This window comes from Apteryx rowi, unplaced genomic scaffold (genome assembly GCF_003343035.1).
Source record: "Apteryx rowi isolate R43461 unplaced genomic scaffold, aptRow1 scaffold_128, whole genome shotgun sequence".
Lineage (NCBI taxonomy): Eukaryota > Metazoa > Chordata > Aves > Apterygiformes > Apterygidae > Apteryx > Apteryx rowi.
Genome location: NW_020447508.1, coordinates 1066682 through 1094083, shown reverse-complemented (window position 1 = coordinate 1094083; position 27402 = coordinate 1066682). Strand labels below are relative to the sequence as shown.

The 27402-nt window shown below is 41.2% G+C and overlaps 1 protein-coding gene across 1 annotated transcript in view; it reads left to right on the top strand.

The window, feature by feature from the left end:
• MACROD2 (MACRO domain containing 2) overlaps positions 1-27402 on the top strand; it is a 900884-nt gene that overhangs the window by 514430 nt on the left and 359052 nt on the right. The window contains exon 5 of the mRNA XM_026055958.1: positions 21036-21157. Within this exon, the coding sequence (XP_025911743.1) occupies positions 21036-21157 (122 nt within the window). The remainder of the gene's footprint in view (positions 1-21035; positions 21158-27402) is intronic.

The window sequence follows — 27402 nt, the reverse complement described above, 5'->3', positions numbered from 1 at the left end:
GACTCTCATTTTGCTACTGTTGAATTGCTCAAAAGCTGGTATGAAGGTGCTTCTCTCTAGAAACTTGTTTCTATCATTATATGTAATCCAATTAGTTTTTTTTTAAAGAAATGTAGGTCTTCTAATGAAACTGATGGCAAAATGAAATTCGATGTTATGTTTAAACTCCAGCTCAGCACTGAGCAGTGTCGCTGGCGAATGTTCATACTTGCAACTGATTGACCCTGCAAGAATTTAARTGAAAAGATGTGGTTATGTGATCTACTGGTCTTCATATGTATACTTACATTTGAGCATCTGTTTAAATATGTAGATGCATTCTGTGGAAATGACTAGTTTACATGTTACTTGCAGTGTCTAATTTGGTTTTCTTACACAGAAGCAAAAGGAAGAAGGAAAAGGAAAGAATGTTTTTCTTGTGTTGTTTTGGTATTCAGACAATTTTTAGAATTAGATTTAATGAATCTTTCTTGAATAATAGATCTATGCAAAGAAATAATGTTTTAAAACACAAACCTGCTGGATTTCTGTGTTTTCACGTTAACGCAGCCACCAAGTATCGTTCTGAGGAGCTGCTTTACTGCGCTTCCAGACCAGGCATTTCTCAATGAGATTCGTTAACTTCTGGAAATTTGGCTTTTTTATGTCCATATTCCCAATCAAATGCCAGAACTTGTGTCCCACACCGTTTCTCCATTGGCTTTGGAAGGTCTACAGCAGTTTATAGAAGAAATGCTGTAGCACAGTGTGCATATCTTCATATGCATAAGCATCAATGAAAAACAACATTRTGCCTGATTCCCTTACATAGTACGCCACTCTTATCTTGCAGAATTATCTTCGTTTTCTCAGAAACGGCTTTTGGGGCTAACAGGGGCAGAGAGCTGTAGAAATGCAGTGGAGAAGGGGGCCCAGATCCTGATGTGCCGGTGGCAGYGCAAGAGCTGGTGCTGACCGGAGTCGTGGCTGAGTTCCTCCCGGCCCGGGGTCTGCCGCGCGGGGAGCCRATTTTCTCTTGCTGTGCCAGTCGGGAGAATTGCTCCGTGGAGGTGTTAACTCACGCAGAGAATTGACCTCCTGCTCTTGAGCAGGAGTATCAAGCCGCTGGGTAATAGTATTGTGTGCTTCCACTAACAAGAAGACTGATTTAAAGTCTTATCGGTTATGTTCCCATGTGGACCTACGCCAAGGAGCTTTTGTTGAGAAAACTGTTGAGCTAAAATGGAAATAATACGTGCTCTGGGGGAAGAGCAGCAATATAAAAATATTCATAATGGTTCGTGTTTAAATAACACGCTGCAGCAGCGTTCAGTGGTTGCGCGTTGTGGGCGGCGGAGCGAAGGCGCTAGGCTCCGACTGTTGCGGATGGAGGCCCTGTGCCAGTGCCGCGAGCCCTCGGGCCCGCTGGGAGACGTGGTGCGTGGCGGCGCTTCGCGGTGCAGTCGGGCTGCTCGGCCCGCGGGAGTGCGGGTTCGGCTTTGCGGCCCCGAGGAAGGGGAGAGGCCGCCGGTGGCGTCCCTGCCCTCGCGCGGGCAGCAGCGATCGCTGCCGAAGGGCTCGAGCCCTGCCGGCGGCACGGCTCAGACGGAAACGCGGCAGCTGCCGCCGTCTTTGCCGAAGGCCTTTCTTTGGGTAAGWGCGTTCCACGTTTGAGAGAGAGCACTTATGTCCGAAATAGTTTATATTTGATGCCTTTTGGTGCGTAGAAGGCTGTGGTGTTTGCTCAGCTGGCGTTAGTAAGTGCACCGATACAGGGTCTGATGGGATAAACCTGGCCTTTCCGAATGAATTATTTGCTTAAAGTRTGGAATAGCCTACTTCAGAACAAGCCAATAAAATAGTTTAATAAATGTGTTAATTTGTACTGATGTTTAGTTTCTTTTTTTTTTGCTTCTGCTTCTTAATCTCCGACTTCTCTTGTTCTCTCCTACTTTCATTTGTCTTATCTTTTATAGACATAAAATAGATATTCTCAAATATTTCCTAACATGGTAGGTCAGTATTTCCCACTCTTTATTATAGGAAGAGCAGGGGCAGGCGTTGGCAAATAGTGGTTTGTTGACGGTACTGAGTCCGCTGTGTGCCTGTTTGCACAGAGACGCAGATGGTTGTCCAGAAACATAGGTGTGTGCAAACCCCGGACAGGAACAACTATTTTAATTGCTCGCTCTCCTTCCTTCATCTTCATTAAGGTTCTGATACAAAATCCCCTTCCCTTGCTAATCTCCTTACACACTCTGTATTTGATTTCATAAGYGCTTCATAACGTCTACGAGAACTAACAGAAGAGATCCTCAGACGTTTCAAAGCAAAGTGCTGTTTCATTCCAGTTGGCTACACAGTGCAGTCGTACAGCATGTGTACCAGAGAGCTTTTAATAGGCTAATGGAAGGGGAAAAGGAGCAGCAAGAAAACATACAGAAAATGTACTGGATGCACTAGAAGTACACTGTAGTCCAGTGCTGAGAGGTGTAAAATACTGTGTCTTGCAGCTAATAATCTGGAATGCCATTACCACTCAGCCATGACCTGAATTATTGGTGACATACAGGCTGGATTAGGCCTTCTGCTTCTCGTACCGTATATCCAAAAGTTGACACTTAATTATGTTGTCCCACAGCAGATCAAGTTTTACAACAGYAACAAAAGATTAAAACGGTTTTATATTGGGGACGTTCAGAGGATGAACAGCACTGTATTATAGGAGAGAACTACAGTCAGCTGTGTTGCCATCTGGGCGAGAAACTTTCAAGTGCTATTAATATTTAAACCTTTAGTATTTTTTTAATAGTTGGTAGCATTCCTAACAAACTGATTAAAAGTCTGCAGTGAATTTTAGTGTWAAAGGATGCTGCAAATATTATTACAGGAGCAATTAACATGAACAGAACTATAATCTCATTTACTTTCAAGGTATCTTCTTCAAACACCAGTACAGTGAGGGAAGCAGATCAGATTAGGTAGTGTGTATAGCAATGAATCTACTGTATTGCATAAACCTTCTCTATTCGACACAGAAGAGGACAGTACAGACTCTCTCTCTCTTCTCTGTCTCAGCAGAGCTTATCCATATTTATTTCAGCTAATCTTTTGATTCAATGTGGTAATCACTTAAATATCCTAATTGGCTAATTTTATTATTACATCAACTGCTAATGTGCTAATTGTTTTCTTTCTGTGAAAGTTACAAAATACTACTCAGTATTGATTTGTTTATCTTCTGCTCCATTTATTTCTATTAAAATATGGTTTGATTTAATTTTGTATTTCAGAAAATCATTATCATACATAAACATGTCAATGAGGAAGGGTAGGAGCAGAGTGAAAAGGCAGAAGCACCGTTAAACAGAAGAGATTTGAATGCAAGGTAGAAATCTTGGGTCTAAACGAATTTGATGTGCAGTTGAAACAAGTCTAGCTTCATTTCATTCATCTGGTTTCCTTGCAGGAAGATGCAAAAATAAAAAGCCAATCAGTGCAAACTCTCCAGGGTTTTAGTGTCCTGGTTTCTGGTCAACAAGGCGCAATTGCTGCTTTACTTTCTTGAAAGCATCATCCCTTTGAAAAGGCTCACGTAGCCRTGCCTAATTGCTGAGAGCATCTTTGTGCAGGGCTCGGAGCTATGGCAGGGATTTGGCTCCCCAGCACGGGGCCGCCGTCCTCCAGGGCGGAGCGGGGGCGGCTTCTCCTCTGGGTGACACAGGGCGAACGTACAGAAACCTCTAAGCCCCAGCTGGCACCGGCTTACTCCATTACAGTCAGGACATAAAATCACATGATAACCCTGTTTCATTAGTGTGTTTGCTGTCTTTTTCCCGAGTTAATTACTGTGATTGCTGTGTTAGTTACTCCAAAGGCTGGTACCGGCATTTCCTTAGTGGTCAAAAGCAGGTAAATGCCAAGAGTGTGATGCAGTCATTTCCTTTTTTTTTTTTTTTTTTTTTTTTTTTTGCCTACTAGCTTAATTCCCATTGAAGTCAGCACTGAATAGAAATAAGATTATGGTTGTGCTTAAAATTGAGCTCATACTGAATGCAGGACCGTGGCGTTTTTCACCTTTTGCATTTACTGGGTCAGGCCCCCGTTTCTAGTCTCCAGAGTTGTAACGCTGCAACTAATTTCGAAAATTCTATTCAAATGTTAACCTTGCAGTATTTGCAGAAAGTGCCCCTGGATCTGACACCTCTGGTGGAGATGGGTTTCTTTTGTTTCAGAGCTCTTAGTGACTGTCRGGATGGCTAACAAGTTTCTTCTTTATCCTTTCAGAGATAGGACGAAAAAAGTATTTGACATCTGACCTGGATGATTTCTCCAGGCCTAGTTGCAACACAGCGTAGACTCTGTGCACACTTAATTTAGGAGTAATCCAAATATTTTGATTTTGAACTTATATTTTATTGATGAAAAATAAGGAAGAGGTTTGAATTTACTGAAAACATAGATAAAATTAAAGAAATTAATAAAGAATTTGGAAGGGTCATCTATACAAAGATTAGGTTTAAATAGGTGAAATATCACTAAATGCTCTTCTCAAACTTTCTCAGGTCTGGGAAGTTTCCAAAATGAAAAAAGCCTCTTTTAACAGGTACTTGTATTGGGCAATTTTATTACTTATTGGCTATGTTACAATAGTATTTAGACGGTTACCTGTTTTCTTATCATACAGCACAGTTGATACATCCTCTTTACATGATGTTAGGATGCCTAGATGGCTTTTTGTAGTCATTGGACTTCCCATGTTGTCTTTGATGAATTTCTGAAAAAAAAAAAAAAAAAAAATTTCTGTGACCTTTTTTGTGCTCTGTAAAAGGTGATGGATTTCATTCTCTGAGGGAGATTTGCTTCCTCGCAGAAGACCTTTTCAGGATTAAAATGTGACAAGGCCTGTTGTGTTTTCCTAGAAATTGAAGAGTTTTTATRTGAAAAGTTTTCAGGATAAAATATATTGAGCTGTGTGTCTTTGCATGTATATAAAGCACACTTCCATCCATTGTGGTTTTTTTTTCTATCATCGCATCTTTTTAATGAAATAGGTAGTTTCTGAGTATTCAGATGAAAGGATTTGGGCAGGGGGTGCAAAAAATGGTCACTCCTGAGGCTGTGGAGTCTCCTTGTAAGCCTCTGGCTTTCAATGCGACTGGAAACCTGTGACTTTAGAAAGGATAGTGTTAGTTCCCAGGAGTTTTGGGGAGAAGCTGGCTGCTAGTAAGGCTTCTGCTTGCCTCCCTTTCCAATACTRTAGTATAATTAGTCACTACTTCCACAGGAGCAATCCCTCCAAGTTTATTTCCGCACAGGGATACACGCTCTATGCGTGTTAGCTAGTCCTGATACTAAGTTTCAACACTGTGCATAGCTTCTCTCYGCAATAGTCATCTATCACTTGAAAGAAGCCTTTAATTAACAGAATCCTAATTTTAATAAGGTACTGAGCCGTGATCTTGTAAATTCTGCTGCACAGAGAATCATTTAGTTCAGGTTCACTTATAACAATTCTCAACAGCACTGTGCTTTTTATGGCATTGTTGAACGGGTTTTGATGTTAATCCAGAAGCCATCTTTGGAGTGGCCGTGTCTGTACCTTGTAAACACGTTTTGAGTTAATCGAGTTACGTTTCTTCAAGGAATGGTACTGTCGATTGTCTTCTGAACAAAAAAAAACCTCCCACTGTGTCTGAACTATTCACCCTGTGTCTGCCCTGGGATTTGAAAGAGATTCACTGCACTCGACTCCTTTCCAAAAGCATCTCCGCTGCGACACCTAGGCCAGTCAAATGCCATTATTTTCACAGAAAGCGCTCAAGTTCAACAGTTCCAGCAAAGTAAATGGGTTGTGTCGCTTCCCCCACCTCTTCCCTCTCCCCCTTGTAACAGCAAGAATGAATGCTGGATTAAAAAAAAAGAAAAAAGGAAAAAGCGTAAGGCCCTGACTGAGACTCGCTGGTGGAGAGCCGTGGYGCTTGACGCCAGAGCAGAAGGCTTCCTGCCAGGTTGCTGTGCCCTTGCCGGGGAGCCAGCTGTCCCCAGGCCTCCTGCCGGGGCAGGTGACGGCAGCGGCGAGCTGCTCTCCCTGGTCTCCAGGGCAGAGCCAGCGGCTGAGACTTGGGGTCGGAGGGACCCRGCCAGGGGACGCCTTTCGCTGAAAAGGTGCCTTCCCAGCTGATTCCCAGAGCCACCGCTACCTGGAGCACACAGGGCAGACCTCCAAGGGAATYGCTGCGAGATGGTTTATTTTCTCGTTGAAGTATCATCACTTGGAGTACGCCATTCAAGTTGTCGTGTTATTTCAACGGGRCTGTTGGAAATACAGGCTGCCCCAYGGATCCAAGAGCTGCGTCGGCAGCRTCGAAGCCTTTCCCTGACGATGGACCAACGGAGTATCATTCTCATGGGTTTTAAGCATCAGGTATCCAATTGCTTTTCCATAGCAAAGCAGAAAGTTCAGAAAGCCCAAAGCATGGTGCACATTTTTCTAGCTAATCAGCACATAGTGGTTGAAACTGATTATTAATGCRTTATGAGTAAGCCAAACACCCCCACTTTTGACTATTCTCTAACTATTTTGGATCTCTGCCAACAGCTTTTTTATAAATACTGTGTTTTTTTCATAAAATAATGTGTTATTTAATATCATACTGATTTACCATCCATTTGCTTGAGTACRTAACATTATTTACATCTCTGTACTGTCAGGATTAACTTTTGAAGTATGGATTTTTGTTTGCCTGTTTAAAAAAAAAAAAAAGTGCATTTCACAGCATTTGAGTACAGCATAATTGTTTAACTTCCCCATCAATCTCTATTTCTTATTATCAAAGAGATGCATTTCCAGAATTTTTTAACTGATGCTTTTGTTTGTATTATTCATAAATGGTTTTGTACTAAGATCAGCAAATGATGAGAAGTAATTTCTTTTGAAACTAAATGATCTTCCTATTCAGGGGGTTTTAAAAAGAATGCTTAAATCAACATTCAAGTTACTCTTCAGACTCTGTTTATTTTAACTGATGATACATTTTCATTGTCTTATTGTCCTACCCACGTTGTGATAAGAATGTAGAATTAGACCTTCTGGCAGTTGTGGTTCATACTATGAATAAATGTAATTCGATCTGATTTGTTCATCAGCTGCTAATTGAAAACATCAGCAGAATGATTTGCATTTTAGTCTGAAGCGCCAACAATTTTTTTTTTCAGAATTCCACATAAGTGAATGTGTGCTTATTTTGGCAATCTTATTTCAGGAGATGTTATTAGGAACTTCTTGTGGGGAGCATGAGAGTGTTCTTCTTGGACTTGAACTGTTGTTGAACACTTACAGCTACTCGACCAGTTTTCACAATGTGTTGTCCTGTAAAGTAATAAATGGCCCAGATTTTCTACACACTAATTAAAATTCCATTTCTCATGAATTCCTTAATCGAGAGCAAGTCATTATGTGCTTTGTTGATTCTTAAGTGCAAAGATAATTGCAATGGGCAGCATGAAAGTGGTTTGATTATTGCCTGTCGACTCCTGTGAATTCTAATAGGTCTAATTGCATAGCATCAATTCATCATCTCAGCATCACTTCTTTTTATTATTAGCTCTCTGAATTGTAATGTGCTCATAAAGAAGTGTAGTAGTATATCAGGGCTGACATGGTACCTGGCCTATTGTAATTTTCCTACTTTACCTAGTGTTACTATTGAAATTAAAAGTTTATTATACAGTCCCCTTTTCCAGAAACTAATTGTAAAATTTGTCTCCATGAAGAAAAGGATACTGTCTTTCTCTGAATTTGCATTTGTAATTTTTCTACTAAATGACAGTCAGTGCTTTTTTTTACTTTTCCAGATCATTCTCATAAATCCTAGCCGTGATGTGTTGGTTGAAAAACATCTGTCAGAGGCTTGCCTCTTTGTTATTGCTGAATATTATTTACAAGATGAAGAGTCTACAGTCAGGTGAACTTTCCAACAAAAACTTTATTAGTTGAAAAGCAGGAGAAAAGGTCCAATTAGACATATCGAACTTGTGTATCGGGAGGGAATCAGGGCAGCAAAGGAAGGGGTTTGGGTTTTGCTGGATTTTAGTGCAAAGATACAGAAAAATCTTAGCTTCACTGAAAGAGTTAAGATCTTATGTGTTTTTATTAAGCCTATATCCATATACAAATGTTTAAGTTATAAAATGTTTATGAGCACCGTCAGGGCTAATGTGGGCTAAATAATTTATTCCTGAAAAATTTTTCTGTTGACTTCTCTTAGAAATGGAAAAACATCTTTGTGCTTGCACTGAAGGTTTCCCTCTTTCTACAAAGTTATGGGCATAGTGTAATCCTCATCTATCCCCTCAATAAGACATCTTTGCAGTATGAAATCACCTCTTTCGTCTACCGCTGTAGCAGTACCTGTGGACTTCTCAAAATACTAGCAATCAGTGCTGGAAGTAGTTTTTAAGCTGTACCACAGTCCAGCAACATTAATGACTTTTACACTGGAAATTGCATTGGTGAAGCCTTTGAATTTGGCTTTTTCCAATGCATTGTCTTCAAACGTGGGAGCTACATTGAAAACATTCGTATGTATAATGTCACGGTGTTTAATCTTGATTGCTATCAAGCATTTGGGTTGCCTTGAAAAAATACTGGCTGCAATTTCATGAAAACATGCAAAACCACCCATGTAGGTTTTGTTTTTTCTCTTTCTGTCTTGCCTAACATGCTTGTTTGCTTGTTCGACTGTATATTGCTCAGTTGGCAAGGTCAGCTAAAGYGTTTGCTGCTTCCCATGCTCTGAATTCTGGCTGTTTGTAAGCAAGAAGAGCCAACATTATTCTTGAAGCAAATGCTTTCACTGTGAAAATATCAGTATGTCTTTCTGACAGCCCACATGAGGGGAGTCAGCATTGTGGAGTACCACTTTGCACACAATCTTCTAGAAATTCCACCTGGTCCTCAAGCAGGAGTTAAGATGGGTAATGTGCCCCTGCAGTGTTTCCTCTTTGTCTGGAGAAATGATGGATTGCACTCATGGGCAGCGCGGTCTGAAAAAGACCATTTTGCTTCCATAACAAGCGCAATAAAATTTACAAATATATTTCTCCATATAGTGCCCAAGAAACGGAGCAGCTCATCTCCACTGGGTAGAGCCTCGCGTTGGGGGATGGCATGTTGTTCTGACACCTTTGTCACCTGTGCAGCTTTGCCATTAACAAAGCAATTTTTATTATTATTTTTTTTAAGACAGTACCATATTTTGAAATCATTGCTACTGTTTCTGGCCCCACTTTTTGAAATTCTCAATTTCTGTACCCCTATAACATACTGAAAGAGCCTTAAGTCTGAAACTCTCCAATCGTGATTATCGTGAAATGGTTGCGACAGGCTAATGYGACGCTGCAGCGTTACTTGGAGTATAGTTCATTCTTATGTGCATCTGTTGTTTCTTCTACAGCAAGGCTGAGCCCAAGACTATCCTTCAGCAGTTCTTTTAGGTCATTGCATGACTTCCCAAGAGGTTGTTTAAGTATATTTTCTCAGTTGAGCTGAACGAGATATGACACCAGTGTTTTTCAAAGAGCTCTTCCTAGCAATCTTACCTGACGTGAAGTAGAGCATTAGCAGTGCAGTATGCCTCCRCTAGTTGCTAAACGTCTGCTTTGCGGTGTGTGTGTTTTGTCCTTACGGAAAAAATAGTCCTCCTGCTTCTTTTTTTGTGCACTTCCTCTTGTTGCAAATTCAACTATTTACAGCTTCCATTGATGCAAAACACTTGTTTGTCAAAGCTTATTTTTCACTTGAATCCACCTGAACATTACATTTTGTACAAAATATCATACCACAGTTTTTGTTAATTATCCTCATTGGGTACATTTCATTTTTCCACTCAGCTTTTATATCCAGCACCATGAGCACGTTTGTGGTAGACTAAATTTATTCAGCTCCTTTCCACCTCAGTGGTACTTTACCTGTTTCCTTGCTGCACTAAATTGCCACCTAAGCTGGCAGCTTTTGTGCCACAGTGGCGCAGTAGCCTGGCAGTGGAGGCGACCCACTGGCTTGGTAACTGCCCGTGATAAGTGTGTGTGTTTTAACAGGAGAGAAAGTATCCGCCGAGTCAGATGTTGTGACACAAACGTAAGCCAGACAGCAAAGCTGCCTGTTCTAGGTTACTCATGTTGTCTGAAGGGTTCGGAGGAGCACTAGCTGTGCGCTAATAAAGCATGCCGGCAGGAAGGCTGGGGCACTGAAGTTCTCCAAATCTGTTGGGGGGTTTTTTTCAGACTGCATCTGCAGTGTGACATATAGCCTGCGTAGATGCACGTGGCAGTTATTTTCCTTTGTGTTTCATCATACCCTTTGCCACTTTTTCCTCCTCGGATCTGGCGTGCTCATGCCCCTCTGATGCATTGGGTTTGCTTTTAAGGGAGGTTGCAGAGCAGTGAATTGCAAGCACTTTACGGTTGCTTCGTTGCCAGCTGATGAAAGTATCTTGCAAACTTGAGTGCATCTCTGGGGAAGAGACTGGGAATGAACGGTCAAAGGAATTTATCACGGATACTCTGCACGCACTGCATTTCCACAAGTTGGTATCTGGAGTATGTTGATAGCAGGAGGGCACTTCAGTGTGGTTTCAGCTGCCTAAATTAAAATAAAATTGATGATAGAAAGTGAGATTCCTCTCCTAGGCATGAAGACTCATGTTACGGTTCAAAGAGCTGTCCAGTTATTTCTCTTATCACACTTGTATGAAGCAATTAAAGTGGCACTGCCAACTTGAAATCTAGTCAGCTTTTAAAAATAAGTTAAGATTACCTTCAGGTACTGTGTATGTCCCTCTTTCCATTGACAGTGTTTGTTATGTGAGTTTGCGAGAGAGGTATTGATAGTAAAGAGGAAAGTTAAAACATATTTCTTGGATTTTTTTCCCCTCTTTTTTGTTGCTATGTGAAGGGCTCCTAGAAAAAATGGGGGGAAACAATTCTGCAGGAGCTGACTATACACAAAAGTCTGTGCAATGCAGCTTGCTAAATGTRCTGAAAGTACAGAAGAGAAATACTTACTTACTGTGAAGTAAATTGGAGAAGATATCTAGATGTTTCTTGTTACAATAAAGAAGTAGTAGAAGTGCGATTTTTCAGTGATGCCCCTTAAAATGATAAAATGATAAAGGTGCATTCCCTCTTCAGGGAAGAGGTGTGCTGTAACTTTCTCTTGCCAGCTTTTGTGTCCTTGCTTATCTCTAAGCACCTTACTGATTTCAGTGGAACTACTCCTATGTTGGAAAGCAGTTTGCAAGTTCAGAGCTATAAACACTGCATTTATTGCTTATGAGGAAAATACAGTATCCCCTATATGAAATGTAGTACTATAGTGCGGTCCCCAAGTTTTCCTCAGCTCTGGCTTTTTATACCCATAATATGTATTTTTAAAAATGTTTAATGGTTTCAGGCTTTCAGGTTTGTTTTGTTTTGTTTCCTCATTTTTCTCATCCTTCTGTATGCACTCCTCTTTGGGAGATGGTAAGTGGTAACAACAGGCTGCATGTGAATCTCATCCCTATTCCAACACTGGTGTGTGTTTGTGGCAAGAAAAAAGCTAAATTTTTCTAGAATGGTTTCTTAAGTGTCAGATTTTAAAGGTAATCAAACCGATCTGGATATTAGCAGCTCCTTTAAAAGATGCATGGAAAGTCTATAACTTCATCACCTTTTTCTTTTCTTTTTAATAAAGGCAAGCAAAATCCTTAACAAACCAGATATTCTCTACTGTGAAGGCTAAGTAGATTAGAGAAGTGTCACATGAAAAAGATGTACTCCAATTTCGGAGGTGGAAGGAAGTTTGTTTATTCTCAAGAAAAGAATGCATAGAAAAAGAGGATAAAAAAATGAGCGTGATAACTTTTTATAATGTGCCACCATCAAGGAATTGATGAGCCACAGTAAAGCTATGAATATAATAAAATTTTCCTTGAAACTTTAAATCATACTTTATTACCTCTTTAAGAAGCTCATAAAACTTCCTGTTAAGGAAACARTTCTTTCTGTCTAATTTTTTAAAATCTTTTTACCTAAAGTGATTTGATGGAAGAAAAAAAGGGGGGGGGGGAGTATCTGTGAAGTTTGTGTCTTCCCTAAAGGGAATAGACATCTTTCAACTGTAAGGCTGAACTGCTTAGCAGATGTGGCATCTGCAGTCAGAAGCCGGTGACTCAACCCTCCTCTAGAAACTGCTGTGCAGATGTGGTATCTCCTGCCTGCAGAGAAAGGGAGCAGACACATCRCTTAGGAAACCACTTCCGTTGAGTTCAGTGGCAGGTACAAGGGCGAGAAGTTACTGGGAGTCAGAGAAGTAGCTGCTCTCTGCCTTGGGCTTTGATAGAGTCGACTCTCAAGGCAAAATTGCTCCCAGATACGAGGGGGTAGTGTTGGGTTGAGATTTTGGAGCAAATAGATTTGGTCCATGTTTTATTTGACCATCTCAWCACAAGAGTGGGGCACACGAAGTGACTAAAGAGAGAGGATGTGCTCACGTGGAAGACTAGCCTGGAGTAAGTGTCCGTCCTCGCTTGTCTTCCCCCAGGGCATAAAATGGCAAGTCCCTCACCATCCTTTTTGGTGCAAGTGGGGCGACGGTAGAGCCTGGTCTGTGACAGCAATGTTTAATTGTCCATTACACCAAAGCATTAGGCCTTCTGAGGGCCAAAAAATAGTTCAATCTTTTAACATTTGTGTAAAAAAATAATTATCAAAATCTTCTTTCAGATTCTTTTATAAATGCAGTTGTTATCAAGCCATGACATTGTTTTGTATGGCTGCGTTAGGCAGATAAAAATGGTACTGGCGCTCTTGCCTGGTTACACTGGAATTACACCTGGGGTTATCCTGATGCTAATGTGTAGTTACGAGTTGTTTGGTTTGGTCTTCCAAAAACTTTGTTATAATCACCAGCCCTTTCAAAAGAAGATCAGGGTAATTTATAAGTGTTTGTGCTCGTGTTCGTGGTCTTGAGTAATTCTTACAGGCCAGGCAAAGACCTAATAGTCTGAGTGATTCAGTAGAGGGAAAGAAAGGGAAAGAAAGCTTTGCAATAGTGACCAAACCCTTGTTCTGCAAGAGGTCTGCGAACCTACTTGTATTCAAAACCTCGATCAAGATTTCTGGTTAAGGTTTCTCATGGCCGTGGCAAACCTCACACGCCCTTTTGTGGTTTGTTGGTTCTTTTACCGTAGCTCTCTTGGGACGCTTCCTTTGTTTCAGTGCCCCTGCAACAGTCTCAGCTGAATACTGAAAGGTGCCTTAGTAAGAAATATTAGTGACATGCAAATTCTGCTTTGATTAAAGAAAAATTTTTAAAAAAGAGAARAAAGGCTTTCGCTATAATTTGCTGTTTAATCTTAGTGCACTCTGTGAAACTGTTTGGCACTCAGAAGGAGGACCCAGAATTTTGGTTCTGAATTTAAATCTTTTCCGGGTAGAATGTTGTTAATCAGGTACTAAATTCATTAATGAGGCTGAGTTTTTTTTCTGAAGGGCAGATTTATGCCTGAACCATGTGATACAGCAGCAGAGGTAACCAAATCAGCTTTAATGGAGCTGGGTTGGACACTAAAAGCAGCCCAAGCGTGACAAGGGGGGAGCAGTGTTTTGAGAAGCTGAGAGCATTAGCTCATTGCAGAGTTCTGGGCCTCTATAATTAATCTGGTTTTCAGTCCTGGAACTGAGATTAATTTAAAAAAACAAAATATTTTTGCAGCTTTTTATATTTTGATTGGTATTGCAAAATTTTAAGGGTCATATTTTCAAGTTTTTCTTTGTGAATCAAGAATCAAGCATGGTTAAGTATATCTTGGTTTTACGTGGCCTGTTGCTAGTGTATATTCTTTACCATGCTGCATATTGTGTTTTGAAATTTTTGGAGAACAGCTGACTGAAACTGTTTCTTATGAATAAGCGCTCTCAACTCAAGGGCGAACCAGTTCAGTTTTAAGAGCTGATTGTTAAATTATCAGCCGAATAAAAACCAAACAAACTCCAAACCATCTCTTGCTGCTCAGTAGGTAAGTCTGAATAAAGAGAATCTGTGTGACACATGCTTTCTGTCACGTAGCAAACACAARCCAAAACATAGATTAGGACAGCTTTGTATATTGACTTGTCCACTTGCAAGAGTAATGGGCAGCGAGAGGTGGAGAGCACTGCTCGGGCCAAGGAGGTCTCTTGGTCTGTATGTCCTGAGCCACTCGGTGAGGAAGGTGCATGGCAGATCTGCTCTGCTGTTAGAGCAAAATGATGTTTGCCATAGCGTGAGGAGGAACAAATACGCTTTGGGAGACACAATTCCTTTTTGTCTGCCCTGTTTTCCTGGTATAGTTGGATCTTTTTTCAGATTTGTGTTTGCAGAGGGGAACCAGGATAATGTTTGAGCATTTCTGCTGCAACCACGTCAAGTCCAAATTAAAAAAGAAAGCAAAAATAACAAGTCGTGGCCATTGTAGTTTCATGTTAAGTTGTGTTGTGCTCCTTTCACGTTCATTCATTTCACACTGCATTATGAATATCCCAAATGGAGCCGTTGCATTTTAGTTTTGCACATAGGCAATTATTTCCCTGGAAGCTGCAGGGCCGTCTGTCTAGTCACTGCTTTGACATCTGTCATCATAGTACTAAATTGCTTTGTAAAAGCTATTACTTTGGGATATAATATAGTACCTCTTAATTGAACCGCTTGCTTTTCTTGTCTGAACAGAGCCGACTTTTGTTTCAACCGTTAATGGGGAGACTGTGCTGGCCGTTGGATGCTGTAAGCGCCGCTGCCTGGAGGGAGCAGCTCTGGCACTATGCTGGCATACTCAGGCCTTGTGTTTTATGACTAGCACGAGTGCCAAAAATGCTCGGGCTCTGACTTGCATGCCTTAATTCTCTGGCTGGCTGTTGACGTTGTGGCGTAAGGGTTGTGGACGAGCTCTCTGCGTTTCTGGCTTCCCCCGGGTCGGAGCGATGGTGCTCTGCTAAATGCCGGCTCTTGAGGACGGGTCTCGGCGCCTCCCCGCAGGATCCCTCGGGCTCAGCAAATCCTTCAGCTTGCCCTTTGGGAATATTGTTTTCTAACTGTCCCTGCTGTCTTGAGCCTAAAATATATGCGTAACACACAAAGGGAACCTGATCAATCATTTGCAATAAATGTACTCTTTACCTTTTGTTGTGCAGACAAAGCTATCTATATGAAAATAGCTCAACGTTTTTACGTGGATGATTTTTAAGTATCATAGTTTTTGCAATTAATGAAACATTGAGTTGCCCAAAACACAGCTATGTTAATACTGAAAGGTGCTTTAAAAGGGCTAAACTTTAAATTGAGTAGTGCTCATTAATTCAAGCCAAAAAATTCAGGCTGTCTCTTTAAACTGCTGAAAATGCTTTATATATATAAAAATATATATTTCTCTGCCTATAAGTAATTTGCTTTACATAATATTTGATGATTGTCCATAGTTTGAAGGGTAAAAAGATATAAAGCAAATAAATAGGCCATAACTAAGGAGTTGTGTCATACACGGTAAAGTTTAGCATAGTGCAATGTATAAAAGATGTCTTGCATTTAAAATATTGAACTGATCTAATCTAGTTTTGGAGACATGAATTACTAAATAACGTAAATTAGGCTATGGTCATGGGGCATTCWTTTAAATTGAACTTAAAATAACAGTTGTTTATTACACATCAAAAATGCACGTTTTATGTACAAGTGCATGTCACTAGAGACAGAAAATGAACAAGCCAAGCAAGTTTGCTTATCAAAGCATTTAAGCTACATATGTTCCTTAAGAACAGTAATATTCAATATGTGAGAATATGTGGAGGCAATTCAGCTTCCCATCAATTGAACTTCAGCTACTCCTTTTCATACGGTGGGTGCTTATTGTGTAAATCAACTGGTAGGATTTACAAATGGAGCCCTAAATGCTCTGCCTTTTTGTCTCCCCCCCCCCCCCAACAACCTACGCTGCAGTCGCTTCCTTCTCAAAATTCATGCAGTTGGTGCTGTGACTGGCAGGGCGCAGCTTCATTATGCAGTGTGCTGGATGCCCGGTGCTGGCTCCGCATGCGTGAACGGGAGCGGGCTGTAATCGATCCTCGCCTCGGTCCGCTGATTCCTTAGTGGCGTGAATGCGGTGCGCCCGCTTCTCCGAGGGGAGAAAGGAGAGAAACTTATTCGTACTTTTTTGTTTGTTTGAAAAATTTGTTTGGCTAACAGTTTTGCCATCTAGCTTTCCTTTGCAAGGAATGAGAAAAGAGTATTTGGAAATTATGTCCGAGTCCTCCGCRTGGGCTTTGAATCAGTTGCTTTTCACTTTATGCTTTTGTATAAAGTTGTTTTTCATCTTTGCCCACGCTCCCTGCCCTTCCTCTGTAGCACTCGGGATAAAGAGCTGCGTGAAAAGCACAATGTCAAGATTTATGGACTGATTTCTTTAATGAAAGAGATCAGAGAAAACAAGCCTTGTTTGTCTTTCTACATGTAGAGTTTGTATGAGAAAGCAGACGTGGTTTCATTTTGCACTGGCCTGCGTAGGAATTTGAGGCAAGAGCTGCTATGGTTTTGAAGTGTTAATTAAATGCGCAAATTGCATTTATTTTCACTGATGGCTAAGTAGCGACAGATATGTTTTAAATGTCTGAGTGCCTGTAATACCTCAAGGTAGTTTGTAGTTTGCACAAGATGCAGTTGCCCACTTTCATTATAGTGCTTCAGAAAAGAAAAGAAAAGAAAAAACTAACCAAAAACAAGCAGAGATGATACAGACTGTGTGAATTCACACATGCAAATGGACATATGATTGTCACAGCTCTTACAGTGGCCGCCAACATTTCTAACCAAACGTCTGAAAATGAAAGGACCAAAAAGAGGACAGCAGAGTGAATAAACTCTCCTTGCATCAGCCACATGTTGCAACACAGATCTTAGAAATGCCAGTTTAAAAATAAATTGTTTCCTCAACCCGAAAGGTGCTCCAAAGCGCAGTAGGACAGCACAGATCTGTGCTGAAGCTTTCTGCCAGCCGCCCTTATCTTCTCTCTGGAAGGATTTCCTTAGGAGAAATATCTCCTTTCCCATAAACATTGCTTTAAAACTAAGCAGCTTCATTACCATTAGAAGCAGTTTGATCCATTGCTGTGGCCTGAATCACAGATGAATATATACCTTCCTCTGGGGCCCGCCACCTCTGTGTACTATTAAAAACGTAAGCAAACATTTCTGCTATGTATACAGAGAAAATGATTTACGAACGTGTGGATTGCAGCTCTCTTTCAAAATGAAGTTTCTTATCAAAGTGCTTGGCTTGGAGACTGACTGTAATAAATCAGAAGCTTTAAAGCAATGCTGACAGCTTAATTTGACATAAAAATTAAAATATTACAAATGGTAGCTGAGACATTTTCTGTGAGAGCTGACCGTTATGTATTTTACCCTCTTTGTTTGCTTGTTTTTAAAGAAGGAAAACCCCCTGAGGGGACACTTTGGGGCAATGTTATCTCTCTTGCTCCTGTTTGACCTCATTAACTTCTCAAAGTGCGAAACAGTGCAGGAGCTCCAAGGAGCACGGCAAGCTATTTGCTAGCAGCAATCTCTACCAGGGTTTTTCCAGCCAACCCGAATCCTTTTGGTAGTTCTCTGACCACCTGCCAGTTAAAAAATCTTTGGGTGATGTTTCCCTGTTTGACGCTGTGGTGTGCCTGCATGCCAAGCTTGGCTTCTACCTGCTGCCGCGCTTGTCCTCGCTGCACCTGCTTTGCCCTCTGCAGTCGCTTTGCATTCTCCTGCGGTAAAGCTCAGCCCCRTGCAGAATTCCTGTCCGGTCCTTTACCATCGCTTGACTGTGACCTAGAAGTTGTGTCTGCTGTGGGAAGACCATGCGCTTGCYGTCTCTGTAGGAGGGGATGTTTGCCCTGGGTAGGCTCACGTGGAAGACCATCAAATAGGGCTTGCCCATCCGTGACGGTGCCTGGCCAGCAGGGCCGGCGGCTCGAGGGGTTGGCTGCTGTTGCAGGTGGCCGGGCTGGGAGGGCAGCAGCTCTGCACCTTCCTTTTCCCTTGCGCCAATGCTCAGAGACCTCCGCTCACCACCGCAGCCACCCTACTCCAGCGCTGTCCGATGCAGGTTCAGCCAGGCTCTGGGCAGCCGGTGGAGGATGCGAGGGCAGAAAGGAAACTTTATCGCGACRGGCCTGCTGGAAAGTTGGCACAGTCTGTGTAGATACATTAAAAATAAATGGCTCTGCTTTAGCCTGCGAAATCTGATCTTATATTAACTGCATGGGCTGGGGGTGGTGGTGGGAAGTTTTATTTTCTGGTTTGTTTGCTTTATGTCTGTGTAATCGCAAGAGATTTTACTTTTCTGCAAACCTTAATGCATTGTGGAGTAGGTTAAGCACAGTAATGTGTGGTTTAGGTAATGTATGGATGCACTAATTTCACTGATAGAGTACAGCAATAAAATCTTTAGTTCCCTGTGTGTCTGCTGAACATGAAACAGACTGAGACCTTATTAGATATTGCTCTGCTAGTAAAGTTGCGCTGTATCATGTGTTTATGAATATTATGTGCCTAAGAAAAGCAATTTTTGAGGATGATAAACTTTTAAAAACAACTGCGGTAGTCGTCATGTATTGCAAACCAATTCATAACCATGTTCAGAGTCCCGTCTAAAGAGCTGCCTACTCTCAGCTTGTAAAAATTAAAATGTAAAAGCCAATAGTGGCATTGAAGGTTACCTATTTACCTGAAGTGTCTGGTGTGGTGATAATGAGGTGGTGAYGAGGCACCATCAGGAAGTTCTGAAACAAAACGACAAGAAAAGTCTTCCCGTTTGTTGAGCTGAGCATTTAATAATGGAAGACTAGAGGAATGGCAGTACAGAAAGACCCAAGCATGAGTTTTGGGATGTGGGCTGATCCCCAAACCTCTTCTTAGTGTTCACTAATAGATTGTTAATTTAAGCTATTGGGCTTCAGCTTTTGAGCAATTGCACTGTGAAATGTTAACTCTGCCTTAGCAGGTGGTTAGAGGGGCTGCTTTTTTCTTAATCATCTTTTACACTTTCCTGTTAAGTTTGTTCCACGGTCACTCCTGTATTTGCTTGTGGGCTGGTGTGATGTTGTGAATTTAAAACGTATCACAGGACCTCTGATGCTAGTGTCTGTAAGTGCAGAATGGCCTTGAGTGAGATCAGATTTGCTAGTATATTCCTTCCCCTAGCTCAGCTTGGCTCTTTCAGAAGCAAAGATCAAGACATAAAGTCAAGAGATGCTTTTTCTTTCTCTGAAGCTGCTAAAAGCCAAGTGCCAGCACACTCAGATAGAAACCTTGCATGGAAAGTTTCAACCTGAAACAAACTGCTGTAGCCACAATGCGCAGACACCTCCAGTTGCGGTGTTTCCTAATGGGAGTACTTGCACAACCTTATCTCCAYGAGCAGAAGCAAATATTAAACCAGCTATGCTCTTTCTTCTTCTCTAGGCGTTAATAGTTCCCAGGTTATTACAGTAGCAAAAGTGTGTGTGTAAATTGACTGTTCTCCAAACTCATGGGTAGAAGCACTCTGCTGGGTCTGATGGCCTGCTACCGTCCCGCTCATCGGTGGCCAAAGCCCCAATACCGGCTTCRTGGCGTCGGGGAGGGCTTGCTGCGGTTGCTGCAGAGCAGCTGCGCCATTCAGCAGAAGTCACCCAATCTGTCCATCTTGTTCCCACAACTAGTGGAAATTACTATGATTAAAACCGAAAGTAGTTAACCCTCTATGTGCTTCTCAGTATGATGGGGTTTTTCTCATAGCAGGTAGGAAGTCTGGCTTCTACGGGTTTCGCCGTTTCCCGTCCGAGCCGATTCCTCTGTGTTCATGGCCACTGRGGTTCTCTTGCATGTTTTTACTCGCTGAACACTGTCAATCATGATTTAAAATGCCAGAAAGGAAAGCTCGATTGCTGCCAGAAAAGTACCGTGAAGGTCCTGTACCTGTTCCAACCAGAGATGTTGCAAGCTAGTGGCCTCCAAGAAGTTGCTCTTTTCTAGAGTGAATTTATGAAAGATGGCACTGCCATTGATTGCTGCTGCTGTCGTTTGCAGGGGATGATAAAAAAAAAAAAAAAAAAAAAAGGATGTACCTGCCACCAGAACTCATTCTAGTGTGTCCACACAGGGTGCAGAAGAATGACATTTGAAAAGTAAATGTGCTTACTACTTGTCAAGCGTTTAAACCCCCCCCCCCCCCAAAACACCAACCAAACAAAAAACCTTATTTTTCATGACCTCTTTTAGTTTGTAGATTTCTCTTCCAGCTTTTTTACTGCAGGCTTTTTGCTTCATTTTTCTGATAGCATTTTAAAGACTTTGTTGATTGATTGCAGCATCTGATTTCGATGAGTCCGGAGGCATCCTTCTTAATAAACTCCCTCACTGTACTTTCTGGTTTTGTTCATTAAGCTTCTTCAAAGAGAATAAGATATTATTGTCTTTTTGCATAGTGTCTCCGTCTGTTCTGATGTGAGAGGAAAGCGTATACCTTGAATAACTAATACGTTTGTAGGTCAGAACTTGTCTCCTTTTGAAATGGCTGCTGAGAAAAGATGCGGTGTATTACGTAAAAAATTAAGACATATGTATCATATTCTGGTGCTGAGATATTTATGGAATAAACTTACCCAGTGAGTGGGTCTTGAAGGGGTGAAATAACTGTTTCAAGTAGTTGTACAATCCTGAAGATTTAAAATATTTATGAAGACATTTCATTTAACAAGGGTTTAGTACATTTTTCTGTTTTTTTCTTTAATCCAAATGTGCTCCTAGTTTGAAATTGAACCTTTACAGTTTTTGGTTTTTATTTAATCTGCCCAGATATGTCTGATTTTGTGATTATCAGTTACAACAGTTTTCTTACAATATTATTCACACCTTTGTGCCTAGGTAGAACAACAGAAGGGGGATCGACTTGCATTGTAGTTCTGCAGAGAATGTAATTAGGAATGTAATTTTTTTTTTTCTTTTTTTGCAGATGTCATCCATACCGTTGGGCCGATAGCAAGAGGCCATCTCACTGACACTCATAAAGAAGACTTGGCAAATTGCTATAAATCCTCAATGAAACTGGCAAAAGAAAATAACATCAGATCAATTGTAAGTACTGTAGGAGAACATATTATTTCTTCTGTTTTGGATCTTTGTCTCCTTGTTATAGTATAATTATAAATATAATGATAGGCATCCAGAAGGAATTCTTGCTGTATGTGATGTGAAAAAGAAAGAAATTGGGTACTGTTTGGCCAGAATAATTGTTACAGAAAGGGATGTGGATATTTTAGAAAAATAAGAAAAATTGGCCTGGTAGGAAGTATACTAACAACTGTCCTATTATGAGAAGAAATGGAGTGAGCTGCTCCCATGGTTACTTTTACACTGTTTAAACCTGGTAAAAAAGGTTTCAGCCGCTGGTCAAGTGCATAGCTATATGCAGTGTTGCCTCCTAAACAGCTGAGAAGTGATTAATCTGTCACTTATTCTGTCCGCATTAACGTTTCTTCCTAAAAATGTAAGTATTAGCCAAGTGACATGGTTTATAACATTACCTTGCCAAAATCCATTATCATAAATTTGAAATAGCCTGTTATATGATCTCCCATTTAATTATGAAGGTTCTTTGATTGCGTGAAATACATGTTATACTTTGGTATATCAAAAGGCCAGATTTTCAAAGCCTCTTTTGCACACAGTTCGTGACCACATGCGTGAGTAGTTTGGCTCTTAGGTTGCAAAGCATGCCYGTGCCGCTCTGTTTGGGTGCACCGAAGGCAGCGGTGGCTTTCGCAGGACTGACGGAGATGGGGCAGAGGCCGGCAGCCCCTCGGCTCGTGCTTCTGTACCTGCTCCATGATCAGGTGGGAGAAGCGCCGATGCGGAGTTGGGCAAACCTGGCTGTGAACGCTGTCTGAYGACTCTCAGGGTAAAGTAAAATCTCAGCGTGGAGGGCATGCTCAGCTAATATAAATCGTCATCGCTCCGCAGTCATGAACAGCAGAGAGTCTGGTCTTAGGTGTCTTTATTTTACCCTGGTACAGCTATCGAAGATCATGTTACTTCTAATGAAAGGGTACAGCCCAAGGCTCTAAGGAAACCATTTCTGAATAAGTGACCAGCTAGGAAAAGTGTGAGGTTATTAAAGCAGAGTTTGGGAGGGAGTAGGTGGATGTAATCTGGCGGAAAGAGTCAAACCAAAATTATTCACACTGTAAAAATGGAAGAAAATGCTGTTTCTTAAGTGCTTCAAGTAAAATGACAAACCATACCATGACTTGATAAAACTTTGTGCAGCAAGAAACTAGCTGAAATCCAATTTGAAAGCAACACGGGTGGTTAAATATTCCTACATGTATGCTAATTCCTTCCCCCAATTTTGCAAATAATCCCACATTCATTATGGAAATTGTAATGTGATGTGAGCTTCATGAGGTGGAATTTTAGAACAACGAAGAAGTTTTCTTCGGATAGGTGGAATTTGCTGTTGGTAATTTATTCTGTCTCTGTATCTAATTACTGGAGTAATGTGCAGTGTACTTCACAAAGATCAGATTTCGCCCCAAAAAGGAAGAGAAAGGGCATAGTGTTGGGGTCATATGTATTCATCTGATGCTGGTCTAGCAATACAGCATTTTGCTCTTTCTGTTGTGGTGCAAATACTATACACTCAAGTTCAGACTACTTGGGCAAAAAGATTTTTTTCAAGAAATGCATCATTAGGTTAATTTAGCTGAACTCTTCTACCCTTTTCATCCACTGTTGAGAGCATGTTATAAATCACTTTTTTGTACCAATCCAGAGAGGATGCAAGTTGTTATAGAACTATGACTCTTTCATTCACAATGTAATGGTTTATGCTATTTGCTCTAGAAGTTTCTGATTAATTCTTTTGCCTGGCAAATGGGCTGGTGGCTGCTGGGTAAGGAGGAGTTTGTTCAAGATTCAAACTTAGATGCTCATGCCAGTATTCCTTTCTGCAGCTGTTATTTTTTGYTACCTATTACAGGTTCATTTTTGTTCCCCATCCACGGAGAGAAGGAGCTGCTCCCTCTCCAGCTCTGGAGTTTGGGCTCTGTAGCTCAAACTGCAGCAGCTGAAGTCTTTAGCTCTGGATATCTAACCTAAATGTTGAACCAAGAAGGAAGTTATCACATCGCTGTGATTTCACATCTTTTAGGTCATTGCAGCTGGTTGTATGATAGCTTATATGTTTAGTGTGTTAGAATACATGTTTTTTAGATTATTTGATTAAACGTTAATTGGATCATCAGTGTTATGTCAAGGTGAGATGCTCAGTAACGGAAAACTGTTGATGTTGAAAAGTGTCAATTGAAGGGGAAAAAAAAAAAGCTTTTGGGGGGAAGGCAGGGGAGTTKTGGAACTTTTGGCCTGAGTAGTTGGGCTCTACAGAATGAAGACTGATAAATATTGCGTGCTTCTTCCTTCTTGGAGAAAACCATGCTCTTCAGACTTCACCTGCTAACAAAATCCTTTCTGTACTTTTCAAAATTCTGCCCAACTAGCCCTCATTATCCAGCCACTAAAGATGGGTTATACCAAATGCGGTCGTTAGTTGATTTTTTTTTTCCCCTTTTAATGTTATGCACATAAGTTAGAACTGAAAGCAACCTCTGGGAATGGTTTGAACTCTTCTCTGGGGTGGTTTAAACACTCAGTGATGTTTCTCCATCCTGCTGCGGTTCTGATCGGAGGCAGTATGATCTCTGTGCTGTTGCTCCCACCTTCATCCTTGTTTCCTGCCTTTAGGCTCTGGGCAATTATGTGCGTCTTTTGGGGCATTCAGATTAGTGAGAGCAAGGTTCCTAATATGAAAAAAAATGTGAAATAGACTGTGTAAAAAGAAGAATATTAAACTAACAAAGGCAAACCTGCAACAGGCATCCGTTAATGCTAATATACTTGCAACTGTTGGGACCATATGGTGGATTCTGTAACTGTGGGACACTCTAGGTGGTGGCTTGGGATTTAACATGGAATCATAAAGATTAGTTATGGGTTATATGAAAACTAGTGTCATGTTTCAGTAAAAAAAGATGCCCATGGGAGAAACCATTCCTGCATTATTCCCTGGCTGGTCGGGGGTTGTTGACTGTGCTCCTGTTGGCGATACAAGCGCTCAGCACCCCAACTTGCAGGCCACAGCTGCGCCAGCAGAGAGGCAGCCAAGAACCCGTCATTCACACCAGCGTTAGGAAGCTTAGCAAGTGATACAGATGTTAAAGTCCACATAGCAGATCGTGAACTGTTCTGAAAAAGCCTCAAGCCTGGTGATTTCAGTGATGCTGCGGGAAGGGAAGGCTATTTGAGGGTCTACCCTAACGAACAAGTCAAACCTGGAGCAATGCAAAATGTATAATTCATTCCATTAAGGAGCGGTAGATTGCTGTGATTTTGAGGAGAAGAATACAAAGTGCAAGTGGATTTCACAAGCTACAATCTAGCAGAAAAAGAGGAAAGGGAAAGGAAATCAGTAAAATTACGTACAGATTGTGGAGGCTTGTAGAGATCAGGTGCAGTGAACAGAAGTACTCAAGTTGACTAGAACAGGTGACATCAAAGTGTGGACTGGATTACAGCCACAGATACCTTTTGCAGTAGGGAGAAGATGATCAAAAATTGGGAGAAAAGGTTACTTGTGTAGGAATAAGGAAGAGAAAATCAGCTGTGCTGAGTAAGGATGCATTTTGCTYGCCTCTTTCAGGCAAGCATTCTCATTTCAAGATGATGAGATGCACATGGGCAGGAGGAAACAGAAGAATTTTAGAATAGGGGCTGAGTAAAAGCAAGAAAAGCAGTGCTTATGACAAATAAATAGGTATTGATATAGCAAGTCCTGGAACATTGAAAGAATTAGCTAGAACAGAAAGCATGGGAGCACTAGCAGTTGTAGTAAGTCAAAGAGAAGTGGGAAGGCATTACATGATTGTAAAAATGTGAATGTGTTACTTATCTTTAAAACAGAAAAAGCAGCAAGTCCAGAAATTACAGCAAAAATAATAGAATAACTGTTCATATTGGTTTGAATGTGAATTATGTCATAGGATTTAGAATTGCTTGAGGCATTATGAATGAAGAGTGATGATAAATGGCAATATCAAGTTGGACAGAAGTGTGCAGGGTGACTTAGGGTGCACTACTAAGCACAGTTTTAATTTAACATCCTTATCAATGATTTTTGAAGAGTGCATAAACAACTCTAATTACATTTACAAATGATGCTACATTAGGCAGTGTTGCAAACACTAGAGAAGGACAGCGATATATGATGACAATTGATTATAAAGACTGCAATTATAACCTCGGCTAGCACCCACTGCAGCACCGGAAGGGAGTTTGTGCCTTCGTTTCAGTGGAAGATAGGTCAGGACCAAAGCTGACAGCTGCAGTGTAACTCTGCATGAAAAAAGACAAGGTGGCATATGGTGGTGAAAAATAACCCAGTTCACAAATAGTCAAAGAGAGAAGAGCACTGGAAAACCAGCATAATGAGGGAAAGGTCTTGGATAACAAGCCTTAAATTAGATATAGGAATGAATTGTCTTGTTTAGGTATTACATATTGTTGAGCTGCCTGTTGAGAATTGATGCATGCCAGAAAGGTTATAGTCTTTGTTCAAAATGGACTGGTGAGAGTAAGAATAAGATTCTGAATAGCTCAAATATAAATATAAATGTATATATATGAATGAAGATTTTTTACATACTGAGGAAGAGAAGCATATCATGATCTTGAAACACTGTGTAAAATGTAAGATATTGCTTTGGGAGGGAAGAGAAGAATCTAACTGTGTATATGACAAAACAACATTTAAATGGTGTTGCTGATATTAATTTGAGTTGTATTAATATCCAAGAGTCCCCCCCACGGATCAGAGCAACTCTGTTCTAACTCTTGAGGGAGCACTGAAGTCTCATCTGAAAATGTTATAATCTCAGTATATAAAAAATGTGATGGGTAAAAGCAGAAATGAGCTGAGGGAATATAACGAAATACCAGTCAGCGTGATTGCCAAGGTTCATAATTCACCAGCAGCCCAGCCATGGGGCCAGGATTTACGTAGGCATTACAGCAAAAGAGTTTCAGGAACAGATTTGATCACCCRTGGAGTTGTTGAAAGAGAAATCCTACAGCCCCTGAAGTTTGTGTCCTGCTCCCATTTTCTCAGACCTGTTGTGTTCATTATGATGCATCAGCTATTTTCACACTAGAGATTGTAGTCTCTTTTAGGTGAGCTACTCCTGCTAGCTTTCAGGTTTCCAAAGTAATGTTTGTGTTTGTACGTGGTGTCTGGCGTTCTCCAAAACACGCAGTGCTTTTTCCTTAGCACGTTTTGTTTATGTGGTTGCGCCCACGGAAGGACGCTTATGCTGTTCCCTGACTGTTCTGTGCGGTTATTGGCACTGAGTGAAACCTTTTGTGCTAGAGGAGTTTATTATTTATACAGACCTCTGTCTGGTTAGGAGGAGACTTAAGACATTGTTTCTGTTCATCTCCACTTAAGTGTTTACGGATCAATGGGGAAAAATTATTTAAAGTAACAAAAAGAGTTTATTTTAGCAGTCAATAGTTGGCATTTAAGCAAGTTAAGTTTCTTAATGTAGAGAATAATTTTCTAACAATGTAAAAAATCGTTTTATGGCATCAGCCCCTTTAACACGTTAGTAGCAATCGCTGTCTTGCATCTGTTGAAATGCTGCTTTCTGAAGCGCTGGGCGCGCAGACCAGGGGAGCTGTAGTCGCCGTTTTCAGGGGTTCGGCTGGCCCGTTGTTTGCACGTTGGTTGACATTATTGACTGTGTGTGCCTTTCTCAGAGGACCTCTTGTCCTGTTTTGCTTTGAATATGCTGCTTGGAAGCCATTTGATGCACCACAACTTGTCAGTGCGTCGAGCACTTCCTGCTTACCCCTGTGCAACAAATGCAGTAACCGCCTGGCCAGGGCTGAGGGTTAAAAACAAAGCGCAGCAATTTTTCTGTTGCATCCCTAGTCAGACTGGGAAGAGCTGATGCTAATCCTAGAGCCCTCCTAGGTTGGTTTGCTGTTGCGTCAGAAATGCACACCGAAAATCTCCGCCTGTCCTTCTGCCTGTCCATTGCCTCTGTGAATGCAAAGGGCGTTTTTTGTATATAAAAAGGGAGCAGAGTGGTTCTGCTTAAAGGTTACGAAGGAGAATGGCTATCTACAAATGTTACGACGACCTCGGAAAATAACYGTGGGCAGCAGCCAGAAAGGAAGGCTCATGGCTCCAGACTCACCTGGGGCTTGCTGCGCTTTGCTTCCGAAGTTAGGGCATGGATTCGATCGAGTCAGCCGCCGAGACCTGCTCG